Source organism: Podarcis vaucheri (genome assembly GCF_965113315.1).
Source record: "Podarcis vaucheri genome assembly, chromosome: 2".
Classification (NCBI taxonomy): domain Eukaryota; kingdom Metazoa; phylum Chordata; class Lepidosauria; order Squamata; family Lacertidae; genus Podarcis; species Podarcis vaucheri.
In genome coordinates, this window is record NC_138760.1 from 113255671 (window position 1) to 113277497 (window position 21827).

Sequence of the window (21827 nt, forward strand, 5' to 3'; positions counted from 1 at the left end):
GGGGGGTGGGTGGGTAGGGGGAGCATGAACTATGCCTTGAGCAGCGCTCCCACCTGAGTAGCATTGGAACCTCAATGGCCACTGAGGATCAGATTGCAGCATTTAGCTAGAGAAGCTCAAATTGGTTTTGCTTGGATCTCGGAATCTCTCCTGCTCAGTTTCTGCTTTCCAAAGCTGCTGATGGCACCCTCCGGACCCAGGAATCCCTGGAGGGTTTCGTTTCCTGAGGACTAAAGGAAAAGCAGAGAGGATTGAGACCCCATTAGAAAGTGGGAGCTGTGCTTATGTGCCGCTGTTCAGCTAGATGGTCCCCTTCTTTGAGCTCTTGTCTTTTGGGGTTCTTAATAGTTTGGCCACAAATGTGAAGCACGTGTGCGAAATCTGCTCACTGGGGTATTGGTGAGAAAGCCCATCTCTTCAGTTTAGGGAAGAGGATACAACATAAGTGTGCAACTTACTGAGGGGAAGAAAACCGTAAAACACTCCAGGAGGGTTCAGCTTTGGGCCTGGAAGCATGCTGGGGTAGTGTATTGTTGATGGATAAGATTCAGAATAGGAGTTCAAAGGCTCATGGTCTCTTTATTTTTATTTTTTTGAAGGGGCAGAGGGTAGCTGGCTGTAGGCATCAGCCTGTCTTAAAACATAAAATCCAGATTTCTAGGAGGGTGGATCTTGGGTCCAGAAAGCCCAACAAATCGGCATCTTGGAGTTTTCCTATCCTGGCTTGGCAGTAGGATTGATGTACACACACACACACACACACACACACACACGCAATGATCAAGAAGTTGAGCCTTTGGGTGGTGTGATGGATGCATGAGAGACTAAAGAAGCAGAATTTATAATCTGGAAAAGAGGCAGAGGAGGAATGTGGAGCTCTCAGTGGGAGAAAAGGAAAATGTTACCTTGCCATGCAAGGTTAACGCCTCAGAACTTACAACCGTAATATATCATGGCTCCACCTGCACCTTACATTTAAAGCAGCCATTTTTTTTTTTTAGTATTCATATTTTACTGAAAATGTTTCAGTTATAAAGAAAGCGATACAAAGGAAAAATAATAAGTCACTGCTTTAAGCAGTCGTGGCTTCCCCTCAAAGAGTCCTTGGGGTTGGTAGTCTAAGGGTGCTGAGAGTTGTGGGGAAGACTCTCCTATTCCCCTCCCAGAACTACAATTCCCTAGAGGGGTTTAGCAATCTAACCCTCTTCCCAGGGAACTCTGGGAATTGTAGCTCTCTGAGAAGAGAGGGCTTTCCTAACAACTTCCAGTGCCCTTAACAAACTACCGTTCGTAGGATTCTTTTTGTGGGAGGCCATGACTGTTTAAAGTGGTGTGATAAGACCTTAAACATATGTACAGTGGTGCCTCGCAAGACGAAAAGAATCCGTTCTGTGATTCTCTTCGTCTAGCGGTTTTCCGTCTTGCGAAGCAAGCCCATTGACGGATTAGCGCTATTAGCGGCTTATCGGCTTATCGGATCAGCTGATTAGCGGCTTAGAAAAAAGGGGGGAAAGGAAAAAAACCCGCAGGAACTCGCAAGACATTTTCGTCTTGCAAAGCAAGCCCATAGGAGATTCGTTTTGCGAAGCACCTCCAAAACGGAAAACTCTTTCGTCTGGCGAGTTTTCCGTCTTGCGAGGCATTCGTCTTGCGGGGCACCACTGTAGTGCAGATGAGGCCCTAGACAGAAGTTGGGGAGAACTGAGAGCGAAAAGGCCTTGCCTCTCCGCTGTGGCGAGGGCAGGCGAGCTGTTACTACTGACTGAGAACAACGCATCTTGGCTCCAGGGAGGGGCGACTGTAGATTTTGGCCACCTGCCATGGGTACTTTGCTTGAGCTGCTTGTGCTGCAGCGGGTTGAGCTAGATGACCCTCAGGGGTCCTTTCTGGCTCTACAATTCTGTGGCAATCTCTCCTGCCACCTACCTCGGAATCTCGCTCGGGAGGACTGACGGAAAAAGAGCCCCGTTTCCCGCGCCCCATTCTTCCTCGGCCCTGTTGTGACGGAGAGGCCTGCGAAGGAACAGAAAGCCTTGCTTGTCACGGGAGGCCTTTGCGCTGCAACGAGAGACACACCCCAAAGAGGCATGGCGCCACAACACCCTCTTAACCATGCAAGTGGGTGGACGGATGAGGCCTGGACTCTGGATTTCCCTCTGCTTCTGCCTCCAGCTTAACCTCTCCCTTGTCTTATGGGCGTGTACTCCCCCCCCCCGTTGTTCTGCCCCTTCTTCCAAGCTTTATTTACTTTATTGCATTTGGGGTGGGGGGCAAGGGGAGTCTGTTTGCCTCAGTGTACTTCTGTTTATTTTTCTCCCCCCCTTTTTTTTGTTCTCATCCAAAGTCTCTTATGTTTTAGGGTCCTGTCCCCTCGACTGACTTATTAAAAGGGGGAGTTTCTAAGCTCTGACTTCTTTGTTGTTGGTTAGGAGTAATAAAGATTGAAAACGTAGCTCACGCAAGTGTGCCATGTCTGGTGTTTTGTTACAGCCCTGTTGGTTTACAGAAGGCGACGCTGGCGCTCTTCCTTTCGCTGAGCTCAGGGCATTGGTGCAAATGCAAGGCCTGGGATCCACTAGTAAGCACAACGGGTGGTGCTGTGGTCTAACCACTTGCCGATTGGAAGGTTGCCGGTTTGAATCCCCGCAATGGAGTGAGCTCCTGTTGCTCTGTCCCAGCTCCTGTGCAGTTCGAAAGCACACCAGTGCAAGTAGATAAATAGGTACTGTTGCAGCGGGAAGGTAAACGGTGTTTCCGTGAGCTCTGGCTTCCGTCACTGTGTCCCATTGCACCAGAAGCCGTTTTAGTCATTCTGGTCACATGACCCAGAAAGCTGTCTGTGGACAAACGCCGGCTACCTTGGCCTGAAATTGAGATGAGTGCTGCAACCCCATAGTTGCCTTTTGACTGGACTTAACCGTTCGGGGGTCCTTTACCTTTTTTTACCTATACAGTGGTACCTCGGGTTACATACGCTTCAGGTTACAGACTCCGCTAACCCAGAAATAGTGCTTCAGCTTAAGAACTTTGCTTCAGGATAAGAACAGAAATCATGCTCCAGTGGCGCGGCGGCGGCAGCAGGAGGCCCCATTAGCTAAAGTGCTTCAGGTTAAGAACAGTTTCAGGTTAAGAACGGACCTCCGGAACGAATTAAGTACTTAACCCGAGGTACCACTGTATAATAAAATGTATACCATAAGGTGCCAGGGTGGGTTACTATAATAGGTTATATACAGTTAGGGGGGGAAAGACAAGCATTCTCATTCCCTCCAAAGTAAGGGAAGCACAACGACCGTACCAATAAATGGTAGGAAACTGAGTGCATCTGAAAATGCAGGTTTCGGCTGAAGACGAGTCCTCGTTTGAAGAGTGTTGACCTTAAGCAGTTGCTCCCAGACTGGTCTGCCAGCTTCATTCTGGTGGTCCTTCGCATATCTGGCTGCAGCACATCCGTCGCATTAAATACTCATTTTAATTGCCTCTTTTATCTGTTGTATTGTGCGGTCTGAATTCAGTGGGGTACAACAGATGAGAAACCCAACTCCTAGGGGCCAAGGTCCCCTCGTCCCGTCCCCCCAGTAAAATATTTGAGGGGGCCCTCCAAAGTTGATGGGCATTGCCATTTAAACGGTGTGTACATTGGGTCATACGATCAGTTATGTGAAACGGGGCTTACCTACCCCCCCCCCCCAGTATTTTATTCAGGTTGGCACTCCTGAAAGAAGCAATTAAAAATACAGCACTTCCAATTGCTTAACAGCAAAATGACAGGGTCTCCACCTGTATCAGGCTGCTGAAGTGAAGAAAGCAAGCTGGGCTTCTCTGTAGTAGAATGTGCTCAGAGGCATTCTTTTCATTCTATACAAGATCTTAAAGTAGCTGTTTTACTACAAAGGAATTTCAGAAATAGACTGGAAAGAGAAGCTGCTGAATTGCAACTCATTACCAAACTTAAAACCATGGAGAGACCTGGTCTGAACAGAGAAATTGGATTCTTATCTCATTATACATGACTAAGCCATGTTTCACCTTCTCACCTCCTGCCTTTTCCTGTAAGACCTATTACAGTCGTCAACAGGCTCATCTCAGCTATCTGCCAATCTCCCATTCCCACCACCCTTCTGAGTAATACCCCTCCCCACCTTCTCACTATATAGAAGGATCTGGCAACTTCTGTTTCAGTGTATCTGAAGAAGTGTGCATGCACACGAAAGCTCATACCAAGAACTAACTTAGTTGGTCTTTAAGGTGCTACTGGAAGGAATTTTTTTATTTTCATTCATAGTAACTCTTCCCCTTTCCTGCCTGGCTGTGTCCATTACCGCAACCCAAAGGTCTACATATCAAAGTAAATCAAGACGCTCAGAGTCTGCCCACTCGCAAGGGGTTAATGGAGGGATGGGAGATGTGGTCCTCCAGATGTTGAACTTCCAACTCCTATCAACCCCAGGCAGCAGGATTGGTGGTCAAGATGGTTGTGTAGGATAGCTACATCTGGAGGGGAACAGGTCTCCCACTTGCAATAAGCACAAAGGGATGCTCGTCATCTGCTTTTGCAAAAGGCAGCTGATTGAGGGCAGGAAAGAGGTCTATAAGATCAGATGGGCAGGAACTGTCTGATTGGGTGTTATGCATCACTCACTAGACCTTAAGAAAGCTTGGGCGAGTTGCATTTCATGGACTTGCATAGGCGTAAGGGTCAGACCTGTGTAGATTAAATTATTATTATTATTAGATTGAATCTTTGAAAAGGCTGTTCCGTTTCAGCTACCAAGAAGTCTGCAATCAGAATCCTGCAAATCGAGCAACGTTGGCATACAAACACGTTTATTCTGCTTTCAAGGTTCAGAATTAAAACAATTGTTCGTAAGGGGAAGAATCGAAAAAGATGGCTGGAAGGACATGGAACGGAGAAAAAGGGAAGATTCAAACAGGAAGCGAGTGGCAGCTGGTGGAAAGTTATAGCCCAGGCTGTGCTTACAAAAAAGAATAAATATTAAAGTGAGATGTATTTAAAGTTTTGCATGAAGGTCATCCAAACTCTTGCCAAGAACAGCTAGATTCTGTGACCTGTGTAAAGTATGCATGTTAGGGCCATTGCATTAGCTGATTTGGGTTGCGATCCAATGCACGTTTACCTGCGAGTAAGTTCCCATTGATGTAAAAGAGGTATACTTTTGAGAAGACACGCTTAAAATTACACATTTGCTGGACAATTCACATTATTTTATTACAGGTTTATCCCATCTCTCCAAGAAACACAAGGTTCTCCCCCATTTTAGCTTCACAATGATCCTGTAAGGTATAGAATCATAGAGTTGGAAGAGACCACAAGGGCCATCGAGTCCAACCCCCTGCCAAGCAGGAAACACCATCAGAGCACTCCTGACATATGGTTGTCAAGCCTCTGCTTAAAGACCTCCAAAGTAGGAGACTCCACCATACTCCTTGGCAGCAAATTCCACTGTCGAACAGCTCTTACTGTCAGGAAGTTCTTCCTAATGTTTAGGTGGAATCTTCTTTCTTGTAGTTTGAATCCATTGCTCCGTGTCCGCTTCTCTGGAGCAGCAGAAAACATCCTTTCTCCCTCCTCTACGTGACATCCTTTTATATAGGTAGGCTGAGAGAAAGTGACTGGCCCAAGGTCAGTGAGCTTCATGCCTGAGTGGGGATCTGAACCCAGGTCTCTCAGGTCCAAGTCCGACACGAACCATTACACCGCACTGGCACTCTAATATATATATATATATATATATATATATATATATATATATATATATATATATATGTGCTTTCGTAGATTTTCACGGGTACAGGAATGCAGGTTTTGGTGTCTTCGGGTGTCTTCCCGTGTAAGAGTCGGGGTGTCTGTGCGACGTTTCGACGAGGTCTCACTCGTCATCTTCAGGCTGGTGCTTTCGGCTTCTTGTTACTGGAACAGAGCAGAGTCTGGTGTTTGAGTTCCTATAAATACTGTTGAGGGGTGTGGTGTATAGCCTCCAACGTTCTGGGCAGAGAGGAAGTTCCTAGATTAGTGTGCCTTTTCTTCTTTTGTTCCTTAATTACTTGAGGGATATCTTGGGTGATTTCATGAGTGATATTCTGAATATCACTGGGTGGGTCATTAAGTGTAGATTAGTTGCTAAAGCTTTCGTGTCTTGACCTCTTGAGCTTGTGAAGAGTTTTTCTGAGAAGATGGCTGTGCTGCATTTAGTTGTGCTCTGGCTTGGCTTCGTGTATAGGGGCGAGCTATGGTTTTGTGCCTTGTGCCAGCCAGATCTGTGTAGGGATTGCAGGGGGGTGCAGCATCCGGAGGTGCCACTATAGTTTGGTTACTGGATGGAGTCTGTAATATGTCTGTGGAGAGGGTCTGGGTTTGGGTCTGGTGTGGTTGATTGGTGACGGCGTTCTGTGTGCCTCTGGTTCTGGTGTCGGTTTTTGTGGGGAGGGCTAATTTCCAGATGTCTGGCAGGCGGGACGTGTTGTCACGGAAAACATCATATGCGGAGTCGAAGCTAGCCTGACCAAAATCGACCCAGATGAAGCCAATAAAATCAGACTTGAAGTCACCAACATCCTCTGCTCCAGCAAACCACCCAGAAGCAATTTACACAAAGAAGAACAGAAAGCACTCACCAACCTGAGGAAAGACAACAACATAATCATTCTCCCAGCAGACAAAGGCAACGCCACTGTTGTGATGAACACATCGGACTACCAAGCAAAACTATCAAATCTACTCCAAGACCCTACCTACCAACCTATAAAAACAGATCAAACCACCTATCTGGAAAAAACCACCAAATCCAAAATAAAAGCCTCTCCTATCAGTGAAGAAATCCAGCTAAGAATCATCCCCAGAGAAAAATCATCCAGATGCCCCAAACTCTACGGTCTCCCCAAGATACACAAAGAAGGAACACCACTCAGACCAATAGTCAGCTCCATAGGCTCACCTCTACAAAATCTCGCTAAATTTCTCGCTAAGCAACTTCAGCCCTATGCAGAATCCATCGCTTCACACGTTACTAACTCCTTCCAGTTCATAGAAACAATAAAGAAACAATACCTACATCCCGATGACCTACTTGTGAGCTTCGATGTTGTATCTCTCTTCACTCAAGTGCCCATTAATGAAGCCTTGACAGCCATTCAAAACAAATACAACCCCCCCAAATACATCCTGGACCTGACCAACCACTGCCTAACCAACACGTACTTCATCCACAATGGACAAAGATACAAACAGATAGAAGGAGCACCTATGGGATCACCCCTCTCACCGGTCATCGCAAATTTGTACATGGAACACTTTGAAACCAATGCTTTAGACAAGTCAGAACACAAACCCAAACTTTGGCTCAGATATGTTGACGACACCTTTGTAATTTGGCCACACGGGAAAGAAAAACTAGATAGCTTCCTCACACATCTCAACAGCCTACACCCCAAAATACAATTCACTATGGAAATAGAAGACAACAACCAACTCCCCTTTCTTGACGTCCTAATCTACAAAAAACCTGATGGCTCCCTAGGACACACTATCTACCGGAAAAAAACCACACACCAACCGCTACTTACATGCACAATCACACCACCACCCTGCACAAATAAACTCCGTAGCCAAGACTCTCATCTCCAGAACCAAACGCCTGGCTGACAAAGACCACTTGACAACTGAGTTACAGAATCTCTCAAATGTGTTAATCGCCAATGGATACCAGAAAAACAGGGTTACGAAGCTAATCCAAAAAGAAACACCCCCCAAAAACCAAGACACAGAAGAAAACAATGGCATGGCCCTCCTTCCTTATATCAAGGGCACTACAGACAAAATCAGCAAAATACTCCATAAACACAATATCAAAACAGCCTTCTGCACCAACCAAAAAATAGCCAATATCCTCAGAAACCCAAAAGACAAAATCCAGCTGGAAAACCAAGGGGTCTATGAAATACCCTGCAAAGTCTGCCCAGCCACGTACATTGGACAAACAAACAGACGAACAAATGCACGTATCGCAGAACACAAGAATGCCGTCAAAAAAGAAGAAAAAACTTCCTCTCTTTTCCAACACATGAAAGAAACAGGACACGAAATTAATTTTGCAGATTCCAAATTGCTCTTTAACATGGAACATCACCACAAGAGAATAATCATGGAAGCCATCGAGATAGAGAAACACCCTCACAACATGAACAAGCGTGACGACACGTCCAGCCTGCCAGACATCTGGAAATTAGCCCTCCCCACAAAAACCGACACCAGAACCAGAGGCACACAGAACGCCGTCACCAATCAACCACACCAGACCCAAACCCAGACCCTCTCCACAGACATATTACAGACTCCATCCAGTAACCAAACTATAGTGGCACCTCCGGATGCTGCACCCCCCTGCAATCCCTACACAGATCTGGCTGGCACAAGGCACAAAACCATAGCTCGCCCCTATACACGAAGCCAAGCCAGAGCACAACTAAATGCAGCACAGCCATCTTCTCAGAAAAACTCTTCACAAGCTCAAGAGGTCAAGACACGAAAGCTTTAGCAACTAATCTACACTTAATGACCCACCCAGTGATATTCAGAATATCACTCATGAAATCACCCAAGATATCCCTCAAGTAATTAAGGAACAAAAGAAGAAAAGGCACACTAATCTAGGAACTTCCTCTCTGCCCAGAACGTTGGAGGCTATACACCACACCCCTCAACAGTATTTATAGGAACTCAAACACCAGACTCTGCTCTGTTCCAGTAACAAGAAGCCGAAAGCACCAGCCTGAAGATGACGAGTGAGACCTCGTCGAAACGTCGCACAGACACCCCGACTCTTACACGGGAAGACACCCGAAGACACCAAAACCTGCATATATATATATATATATATATATGCTTTCGTAGATTTTCACGGGTATAGGAATGCAGGTTTTGGTGTCTTCGGGTGTCTTCCCGTGTAAGAGTCGGGAAAAGAAGAAAAGAAGAAAAGGCACACTAATCTAGGAACTTCCTCTCTACCCAGAACGTTGGAGGCTATACACCACACCCCTCAACAGTATTTATAGGAACTCAAACACCAGACTCTGCTCTGTTCCAGTAACAAGAAGCCGAAAGCACCAGCCTGAAGATGACGAGTGAGACCTCGTCGAAACGTCGCCCAGACACCCCGACTCTTACACGGGAAGACACCCGAAGACACCAAAACCTGCATTCCTGTACCCGTGAAAATCTACGAAAGCATATATATATATATATATATATATATATATATATATATATATAGGACACGAAATTAATTTTGCAGATTCCAAATTGCTCTTTAACATGGAACATCACCACAAGAGAATAATCATGGAAGCCATCGAGATAGAGAAACACCCTCACAACATGAACAAGCGTGACGACACGTCCCGCCTGCCAGACATCTGGAAATTAGCCCTCCCCACAAAAACCGACACCAGAACCAGAGGCACACAGAACGCCGTCACCAATCAACCACACCAGACCCAAACCCAGACCCTCTCCACAGACATATTACAGACTCCATCCAGTAGCCAAACTATAGTGGCACCTCCGGATGCTGCACCCCCCTGCAATCCCTACACAGATCTGGCTGGCACAAGGCACAAAACCACAGCTCGCCCCTATACACGAAGCCAAGCCAGAGCACAACTAAATGCAGCACAGCCATCTTCTCAGAAAAACTCTTCACAAGCTCAAGAGGTCAAGACACAAAAGCTTTAGCAACTAATCTACACTTAATGACCCACCCAGTGGTATTCAGAATATCACTCATGAAATCACTCAAGATATCCCTCAAGTAATTAAGGAACAAAAGAAGAAGAGGCACACTAATCTAGGAACTTCCTCTCTGCCCAGAACGTTGGAGGCTATACACCACACCCCTCAACAGTATTTATAGGAACTCAAACACCAGATTCTGCTCTGTTCCAGTAACAAGAAGCCGAAAGCACCAGCCTGAAGATGACGAGTGAGACCTCGTCGAAACGTCGCACAGACACCCCGACTCTTACACGGGAAGACACCCGAAGACACCAAAACCTGCATATATATATATATATATATATATATATATTTCAAACGGTGTCCTGATAGTAAATCAGCAGGTGGTGGTGGTGGTTGTTTTAAAAAAATCACTTTTAAAAACACAAATCATTGTTGAAACTGCAGGTGACAAGAACAGGTAGCAGAGGCACTTTCCTCCTGAGTGACAGCAAACCTCTTCCTAGTTGATGGCTGCTTTGTGTGAGAGATCTAAAAACAAAGTTTATGTTTATCTTTTCTCTCAGCTAATCATTCCTTTAACTTGCTGCTCCCAATTAAAATCCGGTATAGGGGACCTGTGCTTTTCCAGCTGTTGAACTCCCAACTCCCATCAATTTATTTTTTATATACTGTGTGTTGTTATTCCTGTAAGTTGCTTCTGGACTCCTTTTGTGTGACGCGGTACATAAAATAAAATAATAATAATAATAATAATAATAATAATAATAATAATAATAATAATAATAATAATATATTATTTATACCCCACCCATCTGGCTGGGCTTCCCCAGCCACTCTGGACGGCTTCCAACAAAACACTAAAATACAATAACCTATTAAACAGTAAAAGCTTCCCTAAACAGGGCTGCCTTTAGAAGTCTTCTAAAAGTTTGGTAGTTATTTTTCTCTTTGACATGGAACTGATTTTGAACTGCTGGTTTTGAAATGGCGCCAGTCATCACAGTCAATGGTCAGGAGTGATGGGAGATGGAACACCATTTGGAGGGTCCCAAGCTTCTTCCTCTTCTACTCAATATTCAGTTTCTGCTTTTTGTGGGCAGCAGCAATGGAACGGGGTTTGTACAACCCTCCAGCTTCACCCTCTGACCCCTGGAAAACTTGTCGCTTGCAAAGATGCCCACTTCTGTCTCATCGCCGCACAGCATGAGGACTAGAATGAGGACTAGTTTTGGGCACCACAATTCAAGGACACTGACAAACTGGAACGTGTCCAGAGGAGGGCAACCAAAATGGTCAAAGGCCTGGAAACGATGCCTTATGAGGGAGCTGGGCATGTTTAGCCTGGAGAAGAGGAGGTTAAGGGGTGATATGATAGCCATGTTCAAATATATAAAAGGATGTCACATAGAGGAGGGAGAAAGGTTGTTTTCTGCTGCTCCAGAGAAGCGGACACGGAGCAATGGATCCAAACTACAAGAAAGAAGATTCCACCTAAACATTCGGAAGAACTTCCTGACAGTAAGAGCTGTTCGACAGTGGAATTTGCTGCCAAGGAGTGTGGTGGAGTCTCCTACTTTGGAGGTCTTTAAGCAGAGGCTTGACAACCATATGTCAGGAGTGCTCTGATGGTGTTTCTTGCTTGGCAGGGGGTTGGACTCGATGGCCCTTGTGGTCTCTTCCAACTCTATGATTCTATGATTCTTCTATGATTCTAGAACGTTGGCTTGCTTTTAAATGAAAGCTGAATTTATGAGGCGGGATTTCTACACCTAAACCAAACCTTTTGCAGTGGTGCTGAATATACACACTGCATCGTTGGAACACCTGGGGCTCCACCCCATGCTTTCACCTACTCCCTGTTCTCAGATTTCCAAATTACCTACTTCTCCGACACCACTAGGGCTGAACAACAACAAAACAAAAATGCTCTTAAAAAAATAATAGTGCTTCTCAGCATGCAACGTGCAGACACACTGCTCTGGGTAATTTCTTTTAACCACTCATGCAAAACCTTTGTGTGTATATCCATTTGCAGGCATCATTCCACATATAGTGGGACCTCGGATTACAGACGCTTCAGGTTACAGACTCCGCTAACCCAGAAATAGTACTTCGGGTTAAGAACTTTGCTTCAGGATGAGAACACAAATTGCTCAGCGGCAGCGGGAGGCCCCATTAGCTAAAATGGTACCTCAGGTTAAGAACAGTTTCAGGTTACTGGAGTAAATATATGAACTATTTGAAAAGTAATTGTGATGAACAGATTACGCTAGTAGGATTGCAAGAAGTTTTGTAAAGTGGATTATTTGAAATACTGCAAGAAAGACTATGAAGAGAATTATTAGTTAAGGATAACTAAATGTAATATAGAAATTAAGAAATGCAGAATAAGTGATAAAGAACGGAAAATCATCAGAGGTGTTGACGGAAGTCTAAAATATTGTATAAGATGAGAAGATATGCTGTATGTTGGAACTGGTATGTATGTATGTATGTATGTATGTATGTATGTATATATGTATATGTGTGTGTGTGTGTGCAGTTTCAGGTTAAGAATGGACCTCCAGAACGAATTGTTCTTAACCCGAGGTACCACTGTATTTCAAAACCGAATCAAACTTTGGGGGAAGCCATGACTGTTTAAAGTGACATATAGTGCTTTCAAGGTATGGAAAGGTAAGGAGCACATGTCCCTTTGATGGGTCCCTCCCTCAGTGGTACAACCCAGTTAGCAATACAGTGGTACCTTGGTTCTCAAACGCCTTGGTACTCAAACCTCTTGGTTCCCAAACACCGAAAACCCTGAAGTAAGTGTTCCAGTTTTTGAAAATTTTTTGGAAGCCAAAAGCCCAATGCGGCTGTTGGGATATTGTTTCCAGGGCGCCTGCACCAATCAGAAGCTATGCCTTGGTTTTCGAACATTTCGGAAGTCAAAATAAAAAAATTCCTTCCAGTAGCACCTTAAAGACCAACTAAGTTAGTTCTTGGTATGAGCTTTCGTGTGCATGCACACTTCTTCAGATACACTGAGACAGAAGTTGCCAGATCCTTCTATTTCGGAAGTCAAACGGACTTCCGGAATGAACTAAGTTTGGCACTTTTGTTTTAGCTATTTGTTTTGCTTTTTTGTTTTTGAGGCTTTTTTGGTTAATTTGTTTTTGTGACTGTGTGGAACCCAGTTCAGCTTACTGATTATGTGGCTGCAGAAATGGATAAAAGCCCCCCATCCAAACAATGGCTATCATCAGTGCAGGTAAGGAATTAAAAAAAAATATTTTTTTTTATCATCTGCAACACTTATTTATTTTATAATACAGTACATTGATTATTGCTTTCATTTTATGGATCAATGGTCTCGTTAGAGAGTAAAATTCATGTTAAACTGCTGTTTTAGGGGTTGTTTTTAAAAGTCTGGAATGGATTAATTAATTTTGCATTTCTATGGGAAAGTGCGCCTTGGTTTTGGAACGCTTTAGTTTTGGAACGGATTTCCAGAATGGATTAAGTTTGAGAACCAAGGTATCACTGTACTCCTATTTTTTCTTTGCTTGTGTCCTCTTGGATCTTCTTCATTCTAGGGTGCCAGTGGTTTAATCTGTGGAGGGAGAGGGTCGTTCTGAAAGTTGGACATGACATGTTTCCAGCCTCTGCCACACTCTGTGACACAGCTGAGTCCAATGAGACCCCCTTGGCAACGAGAACCTGAACTTGCAATACGAACAATTCAGTGGATCCCACTTCCTTCCCCGTGTCACGCAACTTTGGCTCCTCAGCCCAACTTCAGCTCTTTAACTAGGAGTAAGGAACTTTAGCCAAGCCACGCCCACCTGCCAATCACCAGGTGTCATATATGACGTCACGTGCAGGCACATAAAAAGACAGCTGTGTAGGGCCATAAACTGCTTCTGAAGCAGCAAAGATCAGTTGGTTGGCAGTACCTCAAAGCACAGCACAGGGCCTGGAAGAATGGCAGATGAAGGTGATAGACTATATGGGACTAGCAGAAATGACTGGCAGAATCCGAGACCGGGGAAAAGAGACGGTGGAAGAAGATTGGAAGAAATTTAAGAACTACCTTAAGAAATACTGTAAAATTTATGAATTTTAGAATAATGTGGCTTTTAAAATTAAATGGAGTACAGCTGTAAAGATTAAGTGAAAGGAAAGTAAGGATGATAATTAGATAAAATCAAGGGTGAGGACTTGCTAAATTAAATTTTTGAAATGGGGATGCAGAAAGGGGAGGTATGGGGAGGTCGGTGAAATAAGTTTTAAGAAAATAAGGTACTGAAATTATACTTGTTCTTTTTTATGTTATTTTTGTTTGTGTGTGTGTGTATTGTTATGTTTGTTATAATTTGTAAAATCTTAATAAATATTTATAAAAAAACAAAACAAAACAAAGCACAGCACAGGGTCCCTTGCAAAGAGCTCTGTGTGGTGCTTTGACGTGCCAACAATCAACTGAGTGCTGGGCCTTCAAAGCACCGCATCACGTGATGTGGGCTCTGCTCACCCGTCACATTTGGCCCATGGAGGTGTGGGGAGGCAAGGCAGATACGGACCAGCTACAGTTGGTTTACTGGGTAAGGGGGAAGTATTTAAGTGTTTCTGTGTGTGAACAGCAGAAGGGGAAGCAAAATGGGAATGAGATTTGCACAGCATCGATCAAGGGGGGTTAGTAGTGGGCATGTGAGCAACTGGCTGAGTCCAGCTTTTGGCAGGGGCTGTCAAACTCTCGGCCTCTTGCCCCAAACCGTTCCCCCCTATGGTCCTCCATGCATCACCAGCAGATTTGGCCACCCACGGGAAAGGGCCAACGGAATCTAGTGGAGACGACCAGACTTCCTGCTGCTCCAGCGGGACCCTCCTTTCGCCGTCCCCTTCCCACCATTCGGGCACGGCCGTTGCCAGCGATGCATCGTCTTGGTTGCTCTGCGGTGGGCATTGGTCTTCGGAGACCGCGTGAGCACGCTGGTGCCGGTTGCGGTGGGAGCTGCGGCCGAAGCACTTCCCGCAGTAGGTGCACGGAAAGGGCTTCTCTCCGGTGTGCGAGAGCCGGTGGCGGTCGAAGTGCGAGCTCCAAGCAAAGCCCTTGCCGCAGACATCGCACTGGTAGGGCTTCTCTCCGCGGTGCAACCGGCGGTGACGTTCAAGCACCGCCGCGCTGCTGAACCCTTTCCCGCATTCGGGGCAGCGGTGAGGCTTGGACTTGGCATCGTGGAGGCGCCGGTGGGTGGCCAGTGTGGCACCGACGGCAAAGGTCTTGCCACACTCCCCGCAGCCATGGGGCCGGGCCCCGGTGTGGATGCGCCGGTGCCTCTCCAAGTGGGAGCCCACCGTGAACCCCCGGCCGCAGTCCCCGCACTCGTAGGGCTTCTCCCCGGTGTGGATACGCCGGTGTCGCTCCAGGTGCGAGCTCCATCCGAAGCTTTTGTCGCAGTCGGGACACTGGTGAGGTTTCCCACCGGTGTGGCTGAGCTGGTGTTTGGCCAGAGAGGCAGGGTCCCGGAAGCTGCGGGCACACTCTGGGCAGGAGTGCGGCCTGCTGTTGCTGTGGGCGCGTTGGTGCTTGAGGAGGGCGGAGCACCAGCTAAACCGCCGCCCACATTCCGGGCACTGGTAGGGCTTTTCCCCTGTGTGGACGCGCTGGTGTTTGAGCAGGTTGGAGCTCTGGCTGAAGCGTTTCCCGCAGACGGCGCACGGATAGGACCGTGCCTCGGCCTCGGCCTCCTGTTCCTCCGCCGCCTCTGCATCCTCGTGCTCCAGAGGGGTCTGGGTGGCTTTGTGCTTGAAGCGCTGAGGCTGAGTGATGTGGTTGACCTGCTTGCCGCAATCCGCGCACTTTGAGGGCGGCGCCTCCTCGGGCAGAGCCGCCCCGGCGTGCGTTCGCCTGTGGCGATCCAGGTGCGAGCTCCAGGCGAATGCCCGCCCGCACTCGGGACACTTGTAGGGCTTCTCGCCGGTGTGGATCCGCCGGTGCCTCTCCAGGTGGGAGCTCCAGGCGAAGCTCTTGCCGCAGTCGGCGCACACGTGGGGCTTCTCTCCGGCGTGGCTCTTGCGGTGCCGGTCCAGGGCCGCTGGCTCGCTGAAGCACTTCCCGCACTCGGGACAGCGGTTGGGCTTCTCTCCCCCCGGCGCGTGGGTCCGCTGGTGGGTCAGCAGCGTGGAGCTGACGCTGAAGCTCTTCCCGCAGTCGGGGCAGTGGTACGGCCGCTCCCCCGTGTGGGTTCTGTGGTGGATCGTCAGGTCGGAGCGCTGGATGAAGCCTTTCCCGCACTCCTCGCACCCGTAGGGCTTCTCTCCCGTGTGGATCTTCTGGTGTTTCACCAAGGCAGACTTGTGGCTGAAGGTTTTGCCACACTGGAGGCAGTTGTTGGGGTTGTGGAGGGCGGCAGGAGGAGGGGGCGGGGATGAAGGCGGAGCGGGCGGCAGGGGGCTCCCAGCCAGGATGCTACTGCTCAGATCAACACCCCTGGGACTCTCGGAGTCTTCTGCTGCCGGCTCCACCTCTTTGGGGTCCTTCTGTGCAGGAAGATTCTCTTCTTCCATGTTGCCACCGATGGCTGGAGAGACAGGAAGAGGAAAAAGGAGGAGCCATTTACACAAACAGGCCTGAATATAGGTTTGATGAGGTGTTCCACAGGGCAGGCGCCACCACCGAGAAGGCCCTCTGCCTGGTTCCCTGTAACCTCACTTCTTGGAGTGAGAGAACCGCTAGAAGGCCCTCGGAGCTGGACCTAAGTGTACTCAGGAACTATGTTCCACTTCTAATATCACTTCTCCTTTTCTGCCGTGAGCCCCCACCCCTTGACTGCCTGTGCACCCCACTCTCATGTCCTCTGCCAGCCAGCCAGCTGCGGTCTATGCACTGGAGCAAAATATATGGAGTCTGGCTCTCTGCCTTTAAGCTCCCTGTGTGATTCAGCCCCAGTGCGTGGAAGGCAGGACTGGCAGGGCTTATTCTGAGTATCTGTAGCAAAGAATTTTAGGAAAGCCCATGACTCACCTGGAAGGATGACACTTGGTTCCTGCAGGTCAAAGGTTGTCGCCTCATCTCCTTGTTCCAATCGCGATAGCAAGTCAGGCTTGGACAGTGGAAATTCTTCTCAATTGAAAAGAGGTTGAAAAGATGGGGGCAGGGGAGGAAGAGGAGGGAATGCAGCTTTAGTTCATCTTATAAATCATCCACCGCCACCCATATCTCAACTATTTTTAGGCCAATGTGGGCAGGACCTCCCGCTAAACCTATGGGTGATTTGAAATAGATCAGTAAGCATTGTTGACTCCCCATGTTTTAACAGCAGCAACAAACCCACCACCCACCCCAGTATTTGGCTTCTGAAACTAAGAATGTTTGGGCGAGGAGCAAGGAGACCAATAATTATTTTTTATATATAAAGATTTTGAGCTCAGTGTTGATACTGAAAGCAGAATATCGATCTGAACTGTGGAAACCCTCCCTGTTTACTCAATGTTCAGGGAACTGAATTTGAACCTGCTTATTCTCATGCCATATTTGTGTTCACTATGCAAGCTCAGAATTCCTGAAAGTCTCATTTCTTCTCCTTTTCTTTTAAAAGAAGCCTGGGCTCTCATGGTTGCAAAGAACTGGGAATTCTCAAGTGAATGCGTCTGTGTAACTTGAAAGCTGGCACACAAACAGAAATCAATGTGCTGCAAAACATTGCTGTACTGTACCAATTTAGCACTTCTTACTTTAAAGCCATCAGCAGCAATTACACCAAGCGACAAAATCATAGACATTTTGGCACATCTCTTCTCACTCCAGCCGCCACCCCGATATAAATATGAACGTTCCCGTATACAAAATGGAGTTCATCTCCCCAGATGGCATGCAGAGAGGGCACCACTCCCTTAGCAACAGACTCTGTAAAGATGTGTGCCAACTCCCTGAACCCCCACCCCACCCCTGTAATCTGGGTTTTTTGGGGGAAATTTGAATTTGAAAATAACCTGGGGAATTTTCCTATGCAAATTAGGGTGATCTGCATAGGGCTAATTTCCATCAGAACCATTTTCAGCTTGCATCGGAAAACGTTCCAAAGCCCTAGAGAGTGATCTCGATTAGCATGCACATTTTATTTGTATTTAGTAAACAAAGCTGAGCAGTTTGACGATTGCCTAATATTGCATCTGTAATTAGTTTTCACGATTGAACTTATGAAACAGAAGACTTTCTGCAGAAGGAAAAAACACACGTTTTGGAGGTTTTCTGCTTCACGTCACTGGCTTCCCCCTGTAAAAGTTTATGGGCGGAGGAGAGGAGGAGGCAGCCAATATTGTCCTACCAAGTGCCATCAGCGTCTCGTAGCTCTCCTGCATGACGTCGTGGTACAAGGCCTTCTGCCGGGGATCCAGCAGCACATACTGCTCCATTGCCAGCAGCAGCCGCAGCTCAGACAGATCGCAGCCTCTGGAAGAACAAGCAGCAGGTCCCATTGGCCAAACTCCAGGCAAAGGAAGAATTGGAGCAGGGCCGGATTTAGGTTTCATGAGGCCCTAAGCTACTGAAGGTAATGGGGCCCTTCACATGCCCAGCTGTCATTTGTCAGCAACAAATTGTCACTGTTTTTTGTGTTGAATAAATGCTATATGAGGGACGCGGGTGTTGCTGTGGGTTAAATCACAGAGCCTAGGACTTGCCGATCAGAAGGTCGGCGGTTCGAATCCCCGCGACGGGGTGAGCTCCCGTTGCTCGGTCCCTGCTCCTGCCCACTTAGCAGTTTGAAATCACGTCAAAGTGCAAGTAGATAAATAGGTACCACTCCTGCGGGAAGGTAAACGGCGTTTCCGTGCGCTGCTCTGGTTCGCCAGAAGCGGCTTAGTCATGCTGGCCACATGGCCCGGAAGCTGTACGCCGGCTCCCTCGGCCAATAAAGCGAGGTAAGCGCCGCAACCCCAGAGTCGGCCACGACTGGAGCTAATGGTCAGGGGTCCCTTTACCTTTACCTTATATGCTATATGGTAATTGGTGGACCTAATAGGCATCTAAAGCCATTTGCACATAACAAATAGGAGCTTACACAACACAAAACATTGTTGCTGTATGTAGATTTTATTTCATTTGCTTTTTCTCTTATATTTTGGAAATGTACATCCAGTTGTTGTTTTTCCTTTAATTTTTTTGGGGGGCCCCAAGAGAGTGGGGCCCTAAGCTATAGCTTGCTTAGTTTATACGTAAATCTGGCACTGAACTGGAGGTTATGGGCAACAGTAAGCAAATGATGACTTGATTTCACAATATACATTTTAGACTGGATTTTATTGCAAACTGTCTCAGGTGCCTTTGCTGCGAGAGGGTGAGCAATACCTTTGAATGGGTGGGTGTATATATGTATTTGTCTTATTTCATAAAATTTATACATTGCTTCATTGTAAAAACAAAAAAACAACCTCAAAACAGAATAAAACGATACAATTTTTAGTAAAAACAACTACTGAAAACATTTCTTAAAGAATTAAAATCCGCCTGTAAGCTAAAAACACATACTGTATAAAAATCTCACCAATCTCGGTAGCCTTGCCTGAGGAAAAAAAGTCCTTAGCAGGCGTCGAAAAGAGCACAGTGGAAGTACTTGCTTGATATCAAACCAGCAGAGAGTTCCAAAGTATAGGTGCTGCCACACTAAAATATCTAATTATTACAAATGCAGGCTGAGTATTTCTGTGGCACCTGTGGCAGTGCCCGTTCCACAGATGGAAGCAGCTAAGTGGGCATATTTGGGGTCAGGTGAGCTCAGAAGTCAACTGCTCCTAATAAGCTATTGAGGGCTTTATACACCAATAACACCACCTTGAATTTGGCTCGGTAGCGATAAATAGATATACTGCATGCTCATACATCCTCATTCTTTTCTCATGGGGGGGGAAGGAACCCCTTCAGTTCCATGACACAAACAGGTACAAAGCTCACCTGCTTCTGTCACCATCCCTTACTACCTTTCCACTTTTCTTCCCCTGTCAGGACTCAGGGATTCGTTTAACTGCCCTGCAGCCAAACATAATATAATATAAATAGAATCTTCTCTGTCTCGCCTTCTTGTGACACTATTTTTTTTTTAAAAAAATCTTCCTCCCCTAACACACCTGTGAAGTTGTTAAAAGCTCCGGCCGGGAGGAGGAAGGAGCAACCTTCTCACGTGGCTGTCAAAAGAACAACAGAAAACCTCCTGTGCTGAAATAAAACAGATGTAATCCCTAGCGGAAATGCTCCTGTCAAATAAGGATGTGTTTTGGGCTGTGCTTTGAGGGCTATGTTTAAATTTAAAAACGCTGAAGGATATAACTGCAGGGTTTCCCCTAAGCTCCCCCCCCCCCATTTTCTGGTGGTGCTCGGTTTGGTTTCTGAATCCCACACCCCAACAAAACGCGCTGTGTCGTTTTGCAGCACACGCCAGAGCAAGCATCCAAGTAAACCGGTCTTTTTGCAAGTGGGGTTTTTCGCCGCACAAACGCATCGTCGAGTGGGGGGAAGCTGTGGAAAATAGGGTCCCCCCCCCTCGAAAACGCAAACATGTCTGCTGTTTTTTAAGTGTCCCCCTTCGCTGCTCTCCCTATGGATCAGATGCAGAGATTGATCTCGGAGGGAAAATCCCCCTCTGTCTTGTGTTTGCTGCGTAAAAACCAGCGCCACCACCGCGCCTCGTTTGGAAAGGGAGGCTTTAAAATGGAGGCTTTAAAACAAGAAAAAGACTCTTTTCTCTCCGTCTCTCCCTTGAACACAACTGCTCCGTTTTCCCGATCTCTTCTGGGTTACCTGGAGTCTCCGGCTGCTGAAGGGTTAAGCGCTGCGAGCGGCGCCCGCGGCTGCTGCGCCACGAGGCTGAGCCCGGCCAGCGGCAGTTCTCCCTCCGGTCGGCCGCCCGGCCGAACGCCGTGCTTCGCCAGGAGCAGCAGCCGCGGCTGCCTGGTCGCTACGGGGGAACCCGCCGCAGCTGGGGTGACCTAGGAAGCTCAGCCCCCTGATATCCTGGGTGGGGAAGAATAGAGAGCTTGGGAAAGGCAGGGAGCGAGATCCCCTCCCTCAGCTGTAGCCAGAGCCCTCTGGTGGTCGTGCCTGCGACGCCTCTTCCTCGCCTGCTCTCCTTGCATCAGCCAGATCATTCCCCTCCAAAAAGAGAGTTTAAAGTGGTCTCCCAAATACTGTGCTGACTTTTAAAGCCCTAAATCGCTTCGGCCCTTTATACCTGATGGAGCGTCTCCATCCCCATTGTTTAGCCCGGACCCGGAGGTCCACCTCCGAGGGTCTTCTGGCAGTTCCCTCGCTGCAAGAAGTGATGTTACAGGGAACCAGGCAGAGGGCCTTCTCGGTAGTGGCGCCTGCCCTGTGGAACGCCCTCCCACCAGATGTCAAGGAGATAAAAGAACTACACAACTTTTGGAAGACATCTGAAGGCAGCCCTGTATAGGGAAGTTTTTAACGTTTGATGTTTTCATATGTGTTGTAAGCTGCCCAGAGTGGCTGGGGCAACCTAGCCAGATGGGCGGAGTATACATAATAAAATTATCGTTGTTGTTATTGTTGTTATTATTTTTATTATGCAATACCTACATGGTTTGTAAGAAACACAAAAGATCCATAAAAAAGAAGCGGGCACATGCATTCAAATCAAAGCTTTTCCAAACCACATAGTAATTTACAAAAAGACACATCTGACAAAAGGCACAAAATGCAAAAAGAACCTAGACTTGAAAGCTCTTCCACACAGAGGACATTTTTGCAATTGCCCTTGATGCAATGCTTGCAGAATATGATGAGAAAGATGATGTCTCGCATGATGGGACCTCGCGTGATTGCTGTAATGAGAGAATATAGACCCCTACCCCAGAACGAATCTAAGTAATAGATTGTTCATAAGAAGAGGATGGAGTGAAGGGTTAATCTTCATATTAACTACACGTTTCTGCACCAAAAGTAAAGGGAGATGGGAAAGGTTTCTCTCAATATTTTCTGTGCTTTGTATTCCGTACCTAAGAAATCTTACTTCTGCAACTTCTGCAAATTTTGGCCAGACAGTTAGCACGCCGCCAGTGACTGTGCTAAATTTGG

The 21827-nt window shown here is 47.0% G+C and overlaps 1 protein-coding gene and 1 long non-coding RNA gene across 4 annotated transcripts; one reads left to right on the forward strand and one right to left on the reverse strand.

Moving 5' to 3' along the window:
• The first annotated feature begins 4816 nt into the window (after positions 1 to 4816).
• On the forward strand, positions 4817 to 5735 carry LOC309525409. The gene is made up of 2 exons (XR_014216243.1): positions 4817 to 5302; positions 5616 to 5735. It is a non-coding gene; the product is annotated as an uncharacterized lncRNA (long non-coding RNA).
• An 8425-nt stretch (positions 5736 to 14160) lies between these two features.
• LOC309524705 (uncharacterized protein) lies at positions 14161 to 21502 on the reverse strand. 3 transcript variants are annotated; one of them, XM_082209622.1, is made up of 4 exons: positions 20535 to 21502; positions 18067 to 18191; positions 16764 to 16859; positions 14161 to 16320 (listed from the first exon to the last, which is right to left on the reverse strand). In XM_082209622.1, the coding sequence occupies exons 2-4, from the start codon at positions 18152 to 18154 to the stop codon at positions 14423 to 14425; spliced, it is 2082 nt and encodes a 693-aa protein (XP_082065748.1). In that variant the 5' UTR covers positions 18155 to 18191; positions 20535 to 21502; the 3' UTR covers positions 14161 to 14422. The 3 variants fall into 3 exon arrangements, with proteins under 3 accessions (XP_082065748.1, XP_082065749.1, XP_082065747.1); XM_082209623.1 differs by lacking the exon at positions 20535 to 21502 and adding an exon at positions 19865 to 20175; XM_082209621.1 differs by lacking the exon at positions 20535 to 21502 and having other exon boundaries at positions 18067 to 18286.
• Between the last annotated feature and the right edge of the window lie 325 nt (positions 21503 to 21827).